The following is a 12,385-nucleotide window of genomic DNA, read 5'->3' as shown; positions in this document are numbered from 1 at the left end:
TACGTGAGATTGAAATCTAGAAATGGAACAAACTGTACAATTTCCAAGAGAAGGGCCCTAAACTGATAGGATCATATCTCTACCTTGAAGTGAATCATTTAACTCATGTGACTCAGATTCCTTATCCCCAAGAAGATGATTAGCTGCAAATCTTGGATAAAACATGCCACAGATCAGCAATACTGTGTTCATCTCTCCCTTGTTTTGTAGAATGAGCTTTAACTTGAGGGGAAGAGTAGGTAAAGAATAAACATGCACGCAGTGTTTTCATTCCAACAGGGAAAAGCTGTACTAATTTGAACAGCTGCCTCTTCAAATTAAGGGAAATGTTTTCTTTCTTACGATTGAGTCTTAGCATTTAGAAGGACTTTAGGCCTTTGTCCAGCCTCCCAGTTTCCTTCATAGATTAGATGTCCTCTTTGTTCCCTGCCTTTCCTGGAGTACCTGAGTCTACAAGGACATTGCCCAGCTCGATGCTCTTACCTTCCTTGTATCTGATAATTTCCCACCTGGCCATTTACTTGAGTTTTTGCTACCTGGGAAATAAAAGGAGCCTCTGAAAGTCACCATTCTCTTACAATACAAGGATGGGTGGGAGGGGCAGTGTGTACGTGATTGCCAAGTGATTTTCAGGATTTTTTGTTACCCCTCGGGTTTGTTGTTTGTCTCTTGACATAGAAATATTTTTGCTTCTCTGTTTCTCTAACGTTTTTAGTATCCAATTGGTAGATCACGTTGGAATTTTTTACTTGAGACCACTTTCCACCTAGTGCCAAGAACATTATTGCATTGCAACATTATTTCAGTTGTATTCATATTTTACACATTCCTTTGCCAAAAAACAAAGACAAAAAGGTATTGATTATACATTACTCAAAAGATCAATAGAATAAGCCCCGTGAAATACTGTCAGGCTAAATTGATCTTTAAATTCTTATTCCTGAGAATCGCTTGCCCAAATGGAGAATAGAATTCTTATCACTGAAGACGTACTAAGAAGTTTAGACAACATCGTCTTTGTTAAATTTTAATTTTTATTAGTTAGGTTTGCCTCTCAGTTGACCCTGACACACTTACTTTCAATTTGATAACTCTATTAGAAAAACTTTTATTGCCAGATATGTTCTTTTCTATATAATAGGCCTGGTTCCTTCTTAAAATCGCTCTCCAGTCAAACTTTACTAAGCCATTAGGATAAATTAAATTTCATATTAATGTGTAACTTTCAATTTTCTACATTATTAATGTGTGCTTATCTACTTGGCTGAGACTCTTTACACTTAGCAGTTTTGTTATGATACTCCAAAAGTTACGATTTCTGAATGATTTCGGAGAATATTTCTGTTGTCAGCTATTTGATGATAACAGCTATGTAAATAAGAACTTTTTTTCTTATTTAGATTAGTGGCTTCCTTGATTTTTGTTTTCATTTCCTGTTCTTCCCTTCGGTTGTTCTGGGACTTTGCAGAAGTTAGTTATGCCTCTGTAGTAGAGTATAGTCTTCAAATGTAAAGTAGGACTGACATTATTTGTCTGCTCGCTAGAGATAAAAGTTATGACTTAGGATTTTAAAATATTTTGGATTTTATGGCTGGCAATCTGTGAGTCATTTCCAATAACCCATAGGTTACTACATTTTCCAATTAAGAAGCGTTTTCACAAACCAGATAAAAATGCATGATACTGAGTGAATCACTGTTTTATATAAAGAAATGAAATGTAAAGACCTTGAGGTGTTTTTGTTTTTGTTTTTGTTTTTGTTTTTTTGAGACAGTCCCACCGTGTTGCCCAGGCTGGAGTGCAGGGGCACGATCTCCGCTCACTGCAAACTCACCTCCCGGGTTCGAGTGATTCTCCTGCCTCAGCCTCTGCCTCCTGAGTAGCTGGAATTACAGGCATGCACCACCACACTCGGCTAATTTTTGTACTTTTAGTAGAGATGGGGTTTTGCCATGTTGGCCAGGCTGGTCTTGAACTATTGACCTCAAGTGATCCACCCACCTTGGCCTTCCAAAATGCCAGGATTACAGGCGTGAGCCAGTATGCCTGGGTGAGTCCTTGACTTTTTAAATTCTCAATTTAAAAAATGCTGTATGAAGATACCTTTGACTTAGGATTTTAAAAAGATAAGTCTTTTTGAATTTTAAAGACTATTTTCTGCAAATAACCCCAAGAAAAGAGAAAAATGCAAGCATTTAAATTAACCTTACAAGGATAGAAAGTCTTGAGATATTTGTAATTTTTTTTTTTTTTAACAAGAGTAGTGTTAGATATGTCCAATCACATATAAAACTGTCATGGAAAACTTTTGTTTTGTTAATCCCATTTACAAACCTAGATCAAATGCCCCTGCCTCTGTGATGATGTCATGTCAGCTAGGAGGTGGTTGCCCTCCACTACTCTATAACTCTGTAACTACTTTCACATGCATCTAGGGTGGTTCATCCCACAGAACTTCATTGAGGGGAGTGTTTTCTATATTTGGTCTCCCATCTGCTTCCTAATGCTGGGAGAGTATCCTTTTTGTCTCTGTTGTCTATCAAGGCTGTTATTGACATGGTGTAAGGAACTGAACTTATTCTTTGTCACGTTTTTTAAAAATCTGCAAATCTGCATATGCTAACCATTACATAATGTTGATTTGTTTTTCCCTCTATGCCTCCACATTTACATCTGGCTCTCACCTACCTAGAATACGCAAGGAATGCAATTTGATTTAGATAAATGTTGAATGACTTTTGGCTTTTGCAGCTTAGTTTTGAGGGCGCTGACTTTGGTCTGACTTCATAATGAGTTAATCATACTGAGGTAATCCTTTCTTAACTGTGTCATCTTGGACAACTTACTTGACTTCTCTAAAACAGAGGCCTGCAAACTAGGGCCCGTGGACCAAATCCTCCCCATTGCCCATTGCCTGTTTTTGTATGTTCTGTGAACTAAGAATAGTTTTTATATTTTTAAGTGGTTGAAAAAATCAAATGAATAATAATATTTTGTGACACATAAAAATTAGATTATCTTCGTGTTTTATATCCATAAATAAGGTTTTATTGGAATACAACCACAGTTATTCATTTATATATGTGTCTATGGCTATTTCCGTGCTACAACAGCAGAGTAACTGCAAAATGAAATGTATGCCCACAAAGCCCAAAATATTTACTGTCTGACTCTTTGTGGAAAATATTTGCTTATGCCTACTCTAAACCTCAGTTTCCTCTTCTGTACAATGGGAAATATAGCACCTGCTTCAAAGGGGTTTGAGATAATGCATGAAAAATGTTTAGCATAACACCAACGCATAGCACTCAGTAAGCACAGCCACAGTTGTTGTTATAATATTTACAGTTTTTAACCTTCCAATACAGTGAAGGTGGGCCTAAAATTCTCTTCCTCTTCAACTCATTAAAAATCATTCTTTTTGTTATGCCTGATGTTCAAAGCCCTCCCCACTCTCTTTTCAGCCTGTTTAATTTTTCATTTTTTCCTTCATTTTACTCACTGTAACCCAACTGTACATCCTATAACCTTTTTGGACCTTCTGTTCTAGCCCCCCATTCATCTCCCATTTCCGTGTGCCCAAATCGAGTCCATCTTCCAGGTCCTGCACCAGTATCACTTGCTTCTCACATTCTTTTATTGTTTGAGTGTACACTGTGCCACACAATATCCACCCTGCACAACAAAAACAAACATGAAAGAATATTGGGAATAGACTCTCTCTCTCTCCAAGCTTCTTGAGCATTTTATCTCTATATCTTAGAGCACACATCACTCTTTTGAGATTTAGAAGATCTAGTAGGGTGTGTCTTCATTATTTATATACTTCTAATCTGCACTCTTTTAGGGCAATGCCATTATTATTGATCTCTGTAGTCTGTGGAACACACCAAACAGTATTTACACACAGCTATACCTAATACATGTTTTTTAATGCATAAATTTGAATTGTTTTGCTTGCTAAAGATGGATTTTTTTGCCTCTTTTCAGACAGAGTTTCTTGATATAAGCCAGCTATCTTTCATCCATGATTTGGGACCAAAGGGCATGTAAGTTGCAATAAACCTTGAAAGAGAAGTATGAAAAGTTGATATGCATTAACACTTAATATAGCAGCATGCCATGGTGATAGAGTCCTCCTGGCTTTACTGCTAGCTTCTCTTCTCCCCAGTAGAGTTAAAGCAACTGATGGAATTACTCATACAAATCAGAGCATCTCCCGTGATAAACAATGGTAGCAACTGCTCCACTGTCTTTGTCATGTGCTTACAGCACAGATTCTTTCTAACCCAACAGTGGAAGTGTCCAATACCTATAGCAAGTATGATGTGTAGGAGAATACATTAAAAATCCAATATATAAGATCTCCTTTTATAATCCCTTATAAAGTTAAATGTTTACACTCATTTTAATGATTACTTTAAAATAATACTATGTAAAATATATGTTGTATAACCAGATGGAAGTTTATGATTTTCCTTCACAATATTAGAGCTTGAAAACATAAAGAGCTTAACTTTCACGTTCTAGTTAAGAGCACTGTTGATAGTTGTTTCAAAAAGTTTTTTTTTTAAGTTTAGCCTTTGTTATTGCTTTTTCTTGTCACATTTTTCAGAATTAAGATATTGTTTTCAAAACTAGTAGCTGTGCTCTGCTTCCTTTGGCATGGCTCAATTAGCTCAACCAGTTTGTTAGTTTGCTAGAACTGTGCGTGAAGAGACGCAGGGATGTCCTGGAATCTGTGTGTGAGATGCACCATGGTCTCAACAGCAGGTAAAGCATCCCTGTGCAGGCATGTGGAAATGCATGGAGTCTTTTTTTAGTTTGTCACAGTGTCACAATGTTGAGGAGGGAACACTCAACATTTAGAGCCAGGAGACAGAATGCTTAAGGTCCTGTGTAGTGCACAACAGAATCACACCGCCCCGAATGCTGAAGGGGCTATATCTCACCAGTATATCTTAGGGTTCATCTCTAGAGTACCCAGCCTAACAATTAGGGTACTGAGCTAGTTGAGAGCGAGGAGGAGAGAGTAGGGAGGAAAGTCATGTGAGAATGAGATGGTTTATTTAGTCCCATGTTGGGAGGCTATACAAGCTAAGTGGGAGCAGGAGATTTGAAGGTGATGGGTTAATTTTATGTCTATTTCAGAGAAGGTATGATAATGAAAAGATCTGGAGGACACAGAATACCAGGCTTGAATTGCTGTGGTCAGGGAAGAGCCTGCTACAGATGGTCAAAAAGGTAGGAATTAGTAAGTTTTGTGTGTTTGTTTGTTTTAATACACTGGGTATTTGGGTTAGTTTTACATACCAGTTTTAAATTATAAATCCTTTAAAAGTCATGACAGAAGAAATTTTTAGTTATATTTTAAAATCCAAGTTCCAGCATTCATTTAAATATTCTACCCAAAGCTGAACTTGTAGGCTAAGTGTACAAATTATATTCATGAAAACCCAAGGACACAGAAGGCACAAATTGGCTAGCCAAAGAAGATGTACAAATGGCTAGTAAGTATACAAAAAGATGCTCAACATTACTAGTCATTATGGAAATGTAAATCAAATCCACAGTGAGATACAATTTCACACCGTTAGGATGGCTATAATCAAAGGGATGGACAATAACAAATGGTGGTGAGGGTGTAGAGAAACTGGAATATTTTCTGTAGAGAAACCTCAGATATTGCTAATGGAAACGTAAAATGGTGCAGCCACTTTGGAAAACAGTTTGGCAGTTCTTTAAACTGTTAAACGTAGTTTCCACATGTCCCAGCAATTCCAGGGATTTACCTAGGAGAACTGAAAAAAATATGTCTACACTAAAACTTTTCCATAGCAGTATTATAATAGCAGTATTATGGATAATAGCCTTACAAGTGGAAACAATTCAAATGTTCATCAATTGATGAATGAATAAACAAAAATGTGGTATTCCCATACAGTGGAATATTATCCAGCCGTAAAAGGAATAAATCACATCAAGTTAAAAACCTTCTGCACAGCAAAGGAAACAATCAACAAAGTGAAGAGATAAACCACAAAATGGGAGAAAATACCTACAAACTACCTGTGGAATAAGGGATTAAGAACCAGAAAGAACTCTACGGGGAAAAAAAATCTGATTTAAAAATAATCTGATTTAAAAATAGGCAAAAGATCTGAATATACATTTCTTGAAAGAAGACATACAAATGGCAAACTGGTGTATGAAAAGGTGCTCAATATCATTGATCATCAGAGAAATGCAAATGAAAACCACAATGAGATATCATCCACTCCAGTTAAAATGGCTTTTATCCAAAAGACAGGCAGTAACAAATGCTGGTGAGGATATGGAGAAAGGGGAACCATCATACACTGTTGATGGGCATGTAAATTAGTGCAACCACTATGGAGAACAGTTTGAGGTTCCTCAAAAAACTCAAAATACAGCTACCATATGATCTAGCAATTCCACTTCTAGGTATATACCCAAAAGAAGGAAATCAGTATATCGAAGATATATCTGCACTTCCATCTTTGTTGCAGCACTATTCACAATAGCCAAGATTTGGAAGCAACTCAGGTGTTCATCAACAGATGAATGGATAAAGAAAATGTGGTACATATACACAATGGAGTACTATCCAGCCATAGAAAAGAATGAGATCCTGTCATTTGCAACAACATGGATGGATCTAGAGGTCATTATGTTAAGTTAAATAAGCCAGGCACAGAAAGACAATCTTTGCATGTTCTCAGTTACTAGTCGGAGCTAAAAATTAAAACAGTTGAACTCATGGAGATTTTATCAGAGGCTGGGGGAAAGGCAGCATGGAGGCGGGTAGTGGGGATGGTTAAGGGATACAAACAAATGGGATAATTAAGATCTAGTATTTGATAGCACAACAGGTGACTATAGTCAATACTAGTTTAATTGTATGTTTTAAAATAACTAAAAGTATAACTGAATTGTTTGTAACATAAAGGATAATGCTTGAGGTGATGGATACCCCATTTATCCTGATGTGATTATTACACATTGTATGCTTGTATCAAAGTATGTCATATACCCCATAAATATATAGACCTACTAGGTACCCACAGAAATGAAAAATAAATTAAAAAAAGAAAAGAAATGAAGACCACTGATGGTCATGGAGTTTCTTTATGGGGTGATGAAAATATTCTGACATAAGATGGTAGTGACGGTTGCACAACTTTGTGAATATGCTAAAAACCTTTGCATTGTAAACTTTTAAAAGGTAAGTTTTATGATATGTGAATTCATCTGAATAAAAATTTAAAATTAAATGAAAAAGCATATGAAGTTCTGATACATACTATAATGTGGATGAACCTTGAAAACATGGTAAATGAAAAAATCCAGATACAGAAAGGCACATATTATATGATTCTTATTTATATGAAATATTCAGAATAGACAAATCTGTAGAGACAGAAGTAGATAAAGGGTTTGTTTGCAGGGAATGGGGAGGAGGTTGCTTTGTATTAATTTGATACTAGTATGGGGTTTCTTTTTGGGCCAATGAAAATATTTTGGAACTAGATAGTGGTGACGGTTATACAACTTTGTGAATATGCTAAACATCAAACTAAACTGTACACTTTAAAAAAAACTTAAGTAAAATTGTGCAGACTTCAGGGATGGTAATTTTAGACTTACATTTGTGAAAAATGTTTATCATGGTAAGTGTAATATAGACAGAAAACTTTATTTTATGTCTTACGTCTTACCAATTAAAAACTCCTTGAGGAACAATATTTTCATCTGATTCTTATCTGTATCCCCCAAGTTTGGCAAATAATAGACAAAAACTGTTGCAATAACAATGTACTGGGGTTTTGAAAAACTATTACAACACTTAAGAAATCAGTTATAAATATTTTATCTGTATATATAATATTTCCCCCAAATTGAAAATGATAAATGTGGAATTGAGCTATGTGTATATTCAAAATGTATAAAATTAATACTGGCATCTACCTTTACACATATCAATTTAAGATATACTCCCAACAAAAAATACCATTAAGTTGGGCCTTTACTTTGTGGACTTTGAAAGGACAGAAGAAATTATAAGGAAAAGATCAGAAGATTAAAGAAAATTGAAAATTTTTGTAAAGGAAAAAAGTTTTACTAAAATAAAAAGGGAAATAATATACTAAAAAATGTATTTGCTTTCAAATACACTTCTCTAACTTCTAGAAACTTGGGGATTCCTTCTGACCATTCCTCCCTAGTAATTAAGTGCCCAAGTCAGCTGCTACATACCAACCACAGTTTTCAGACTGTAACCTTAAGCATTTGTGATTCTTTGACCAAAGATTCTGGAGGCTGTCAGAACCCATCTGTCTGTGTGCACAGCAGTCTGGGAAGTGTCAGCAGCTCCCCAGAGCAGCCATCAGCCAAGAACTGATCAGAGTCCAGCCCCTGCTCCTCAGGTGGGGTGATTCTGCAGCATTCTCTACACTGTGTCCCAGCGTTCCTCAGCTGGGTTACGGCACAGTTGCTCACAATAAAACGCATGAAAATCCACTCTCTGTGGCTTCCTTCCTTGCTCTTTCTTTCTATCCTTCCCTAATGGTGCTTCCTGGTGCCCCCTTATTAAACTCCTTTGTATACATCCGTATCTCAGAGTTTACTTCTGGGACAACTCAACCAACCGAAGGCATCAGCTCAAGGAATGGAAGCCATGGTCTGGTTTATTCGGTCATTTATCGAGTGCCTAATATATGCCAGATTGTGACATACTCTTGTGAAAAAGTAGTGAACAAGATGAAGTCTCTGCCCTCATGGAGTTCTATTAGAGGGGAAATGCAGGCACTAAGCTAACAATTAATGTAAATTGTATAAATTCAGGTAGCGATGAGAGCTTTAAAGGGGAAAAGTGTTCTGTGAGGGATTTGGGGATTAGAGAGGGTGACTTTAGCTCTGGGAGTCAAGGAAAGGCTCCCTGAAAAACTGACATTTGGATTTAACCCTTATGAGAAGCAGCAGCTAGGAAAGGTGAGGGAAATACTTTGTTACATAGAAGAAATATGCCCCCTCTTTTTAAACTTTGGATTAAATTTATTATTATTATTATTATTTTACTTTAAGTTCTAGGGTACATGTGCACAACGTGCAGGTTTGTTACATATGTATACATGTGCCATGTTGGTGTGCTGCACCCATTAACTCGTCACTTACATTAGGTATATCTCCTAATACTATCCCTCCCCCTTAACCCCTCCCCACAATAGGAACCGGTGTGTGATGATCCTTCACACACCAGGAAGGATCCTGTGTCCAATTGTTCTCATTGTTCACTTCCCACCTATGAGTGAGAACATGTGGTATTTGGTTTTCTGTTCTTGCGATAGTTTGCTGAGAATGATGGTTTTCAGCTGCGTCCATGTCCCTACAAAGGACACAAACTCATCCTTTTTTATGGCTGCATAGTATTCCATGGTGTATATGTGCCACATTTCCTTAATCCAGTCTGTCACTGATGGACATTTGGGTTGGTTCCAAGTCTTTGCTACTGTGAATAGTGCCACAATGAACATACGTGTGCATGTGTCTTTATAGCAGCATGATTTATAATCCTTTGGGTATATCCCTAGTAATGGGATGGCTGGGTCAAATGGTATTTCTAGTTCTAGATCCTTGAGGAATCGCCACACTGTTTTCCACAATGGTTGAACTAGTTTACATAATAAGTCAATGAGGACAATCTAAAAAGATACGATCCTCCCTGGAATGAAATGTATCATCACTGTAAATTGTGTACATCTTTCTGTGAAGATTAAAGCCCTGGTTCCATATTAATAATAAGTATTCTCTGAGTCACATTTTTGGGATTTAAAATACCAGAAAGCATATATAGAGGATAACATATAGTTGACAAAAGTAGTTTAGAAAGTTTCTCACAGTCACAGGCTTTTTTTTTTTTTTTTTTTTTGGAGACAGGGTCTCACCTTGTCACCAAGGCTGGAGTGCAGTGGTACAATCTCGGCTCACTGCAGCCTCGACCTCCTGAGCTCAAGCAATCCTCCCACCTCAGCCCCCCAGGTAGCAGGGATACAGGTGCGTACCACCACACCTGGCTAATTTTTGTATTTTTTTGTAAAGATGGGGTTTTGCCATCTTGCCCAGGCTGGTCTTGAACTCCTGAGCTCAAGTGATCTGCCCGCCTTGGCCTTCCAAAGTGCTAGGATTACTGGTGGGAGTCACAGCACCTGGCCAAGACAACTATTTTATTAATGTCTAAATGAGACTTACTTTTAAAGGTGATACTCCTTCATAACTTTTTTTTACTTGTACCCATAAAAATACATTCTGATCACTTTTTAATGTATTCTATGACAAATTGTAGTAAGGCAAACAAGGAAATTGAACTTTCAATCAGGTCTCATAATGACCTTGTCTGAGAGGTAAGTTTAAAAAAAGACAAACAGAGAAAACATTTCTTCCTACAATGTAGAACATCTGCTTCAACAGCACATTTATTGAGCAACTTCTCTGCACCTGGTAGGAAGTTAACTTTCTTATCTCAAATAATGTCTTAAGAAAAAGAGATATATAGATGTTAAGAAATAAATTTAGCATTTATTATGGTGGTACAAAAGTAATTGTGGTTTTTGCCATTATTTTTAATTTCTTAGCACTTTCTTACTTAGTGTTTACTTTAGTGAACTCTGAGCTGTACCAATAATTAAAATTTTTAGACAGTGATAGTGTCTAAATGGTTTTATTTACTCTCTGGAATCCATTCATCCAGCCATTCTTTAGGTGAGTTGGTGGCCTTGCCTGAAAGCTTGCTCTGGGCTGCTAGAAGATAATGCTAGCCATTGGGCAGATAGTAGTAGACGCGATAGGCACATTCCCTGTTCCCAGGGATCTTACGCTGTACTGTAGGAGACAGACAATAAACAAGAAGACAAATACTTCCAGATGTGCAACAAAGAAGCTAAAGCAGGACATGATGGAGTAGAGTTGGGGTGATGAGGCAGGGGTGATGGAGAATAGCTTTTTTTGGATCCAGTAGACTGCCTGTAGAAGGATTTTTAAGGAGAAGTTTGATTGACAAGAGACTGTCCATGGAATTGTCTAGAAGAAAGTTTTTAGACAGAGGAACAGCAACAACAGAGCCCAAAGAAGAAACCTGGCAAGTCTAAAGAAGACCCAACATTGATCAACATTGTGGGAGACAACAGTAGGAGATGAGGCTGAGAAAGGGAGGGCTGGCTCAAGTGGGCTTATCTGCATTTTAATGCCATGACAAGTAGTAAAACAGGCAGAAAGTATCTTTTTAAAACAGACCATAATCTCACATGGTTTAGAACAAGGTTAGTTATAATAGTTCGCATGTATTGGGGCCAGGCACTGTGCTAAGTATGTGCATGAGTTATCTCAGTTAATCCTTCATGAATACGTGAGTTATCTCAGTTAATCCTTCATGAATACTTATGAACTTGATGTTACTGTTAGGTCCTCATGTTACAGGTCTTATGTTGTCCTCATGTTATAGATTTCGACATCATGCTCAATCACTGAAGTTCGCACAAGCAGTGAGTGGCAGATAGAATTGGAGCCCAGGGAGGCTGACTTCAGGGCAGGCACTTGATCCCTGTGCAGATGGTGCTAACTCCTAGAAGGCTGGTTGATAGATGTATTTCTTGATATATATATATTCCTGAGAAAGAAAAAAAAATCTTGTTGAGGTGTTTTGCATCTATGTTCATAAAAGATATTGGCCTGAAGTCTTCTCTTTTGTGTTGTGTCTCTGTCAGGTTTTGGTGTTAGGATGCTGCTGGCCTCATAGAATGAGTTGGGTAGGAGTTCTTCCTCCTCAATTGTTTGGCATAGTTTCAGTAGGAATGGTACTAGCTCTTCTTTGTACATCTTGTAGAATTTGGCTATGAATCGCCTGATCCTGGGCTTTTTGTTTTTGTATTTTGGTTGGTAGCCTATTTGTTACTGATTCTAATTCAGAGCTGATTATTGGTCCACTCAAGGATTCAGTTTCTTCCTGGTTCAGTCTTGAGGGGGATGTATGTGTGCAGGAATTTATCTGTTTCTTGTAGGTTTTCTAGTTTTTGTGCATGGAGTTGTTCATAGTAGTCTCTGACAGTTATTTGTATTTCTGTGGGATCAATGGCAATGTCCTCTTTGTCATTTCTAATAGTGTTTATTTGGATCTTCTCTCTTTTCTTCTTTATCAGTCTGGTTTTGATTTATCTTAGTAATTTTTTGAAAGAACCAACTCCTAGATTTGTTCATCTTTTATATGGTTTTTTATATCTCAGTCTCCTTCAAACCACAATCCAACAGCACATCAAAAAGCTAATCTACCATGATCAAGTAGACTTTATCCTCAGGTTACAAAGTTGGTTCA

The 12,385-nt window shown here is 37.1% G+C and overlaps 1 protein-coding gene across 4 annotated transcripts in view; it reads left to right on the top strand.

Annotated features, from left to right (window-relative positions):
* The window catches only part of LOC105465688 (phospholipase D1), a 206,611-nt gene that overhangs the window by 79,088 nt on the left and 115,138 nt on the right, over positions 1-12,385 (top strand). For all 4 annotated transcript variants that reach the window (XM_011714270.3, XM_071091242.1, XM_071091240.1 and 1 more), the window contains exons 7-8: positions 3,991-4,049; positions 5,152-5,244. In XM_011714270.3, coding sequence (XP_011712572.2) covers positions 3,991-4,049; positions 5,152-5,244 — 152 coding nt within the window. The remainder of the gene's footprint in view (positions 1-3,990; positions 4,050-5,151; positions 5,245-12,385) is intronic.

Source organism: Macaca nemestrina, chromosome 2 (assembly GCF_043159975.1).
Source record: "Macaca nemestrina isolate mMacNem1 chromosome 2, mMacNem.hap1, whole genome shotgun sequence".
In the NCBI taxonomy this organism is placed as follows: domain Eukaryota; kingdom Metazoa; phylum Chordata; class Mammalia; order Primates; family Cercopithecidae; genus Macaca; species Macaca nemestrina.
This window is presented reverse-complemented; position numbering and strand designations above follow the sequence as displayed.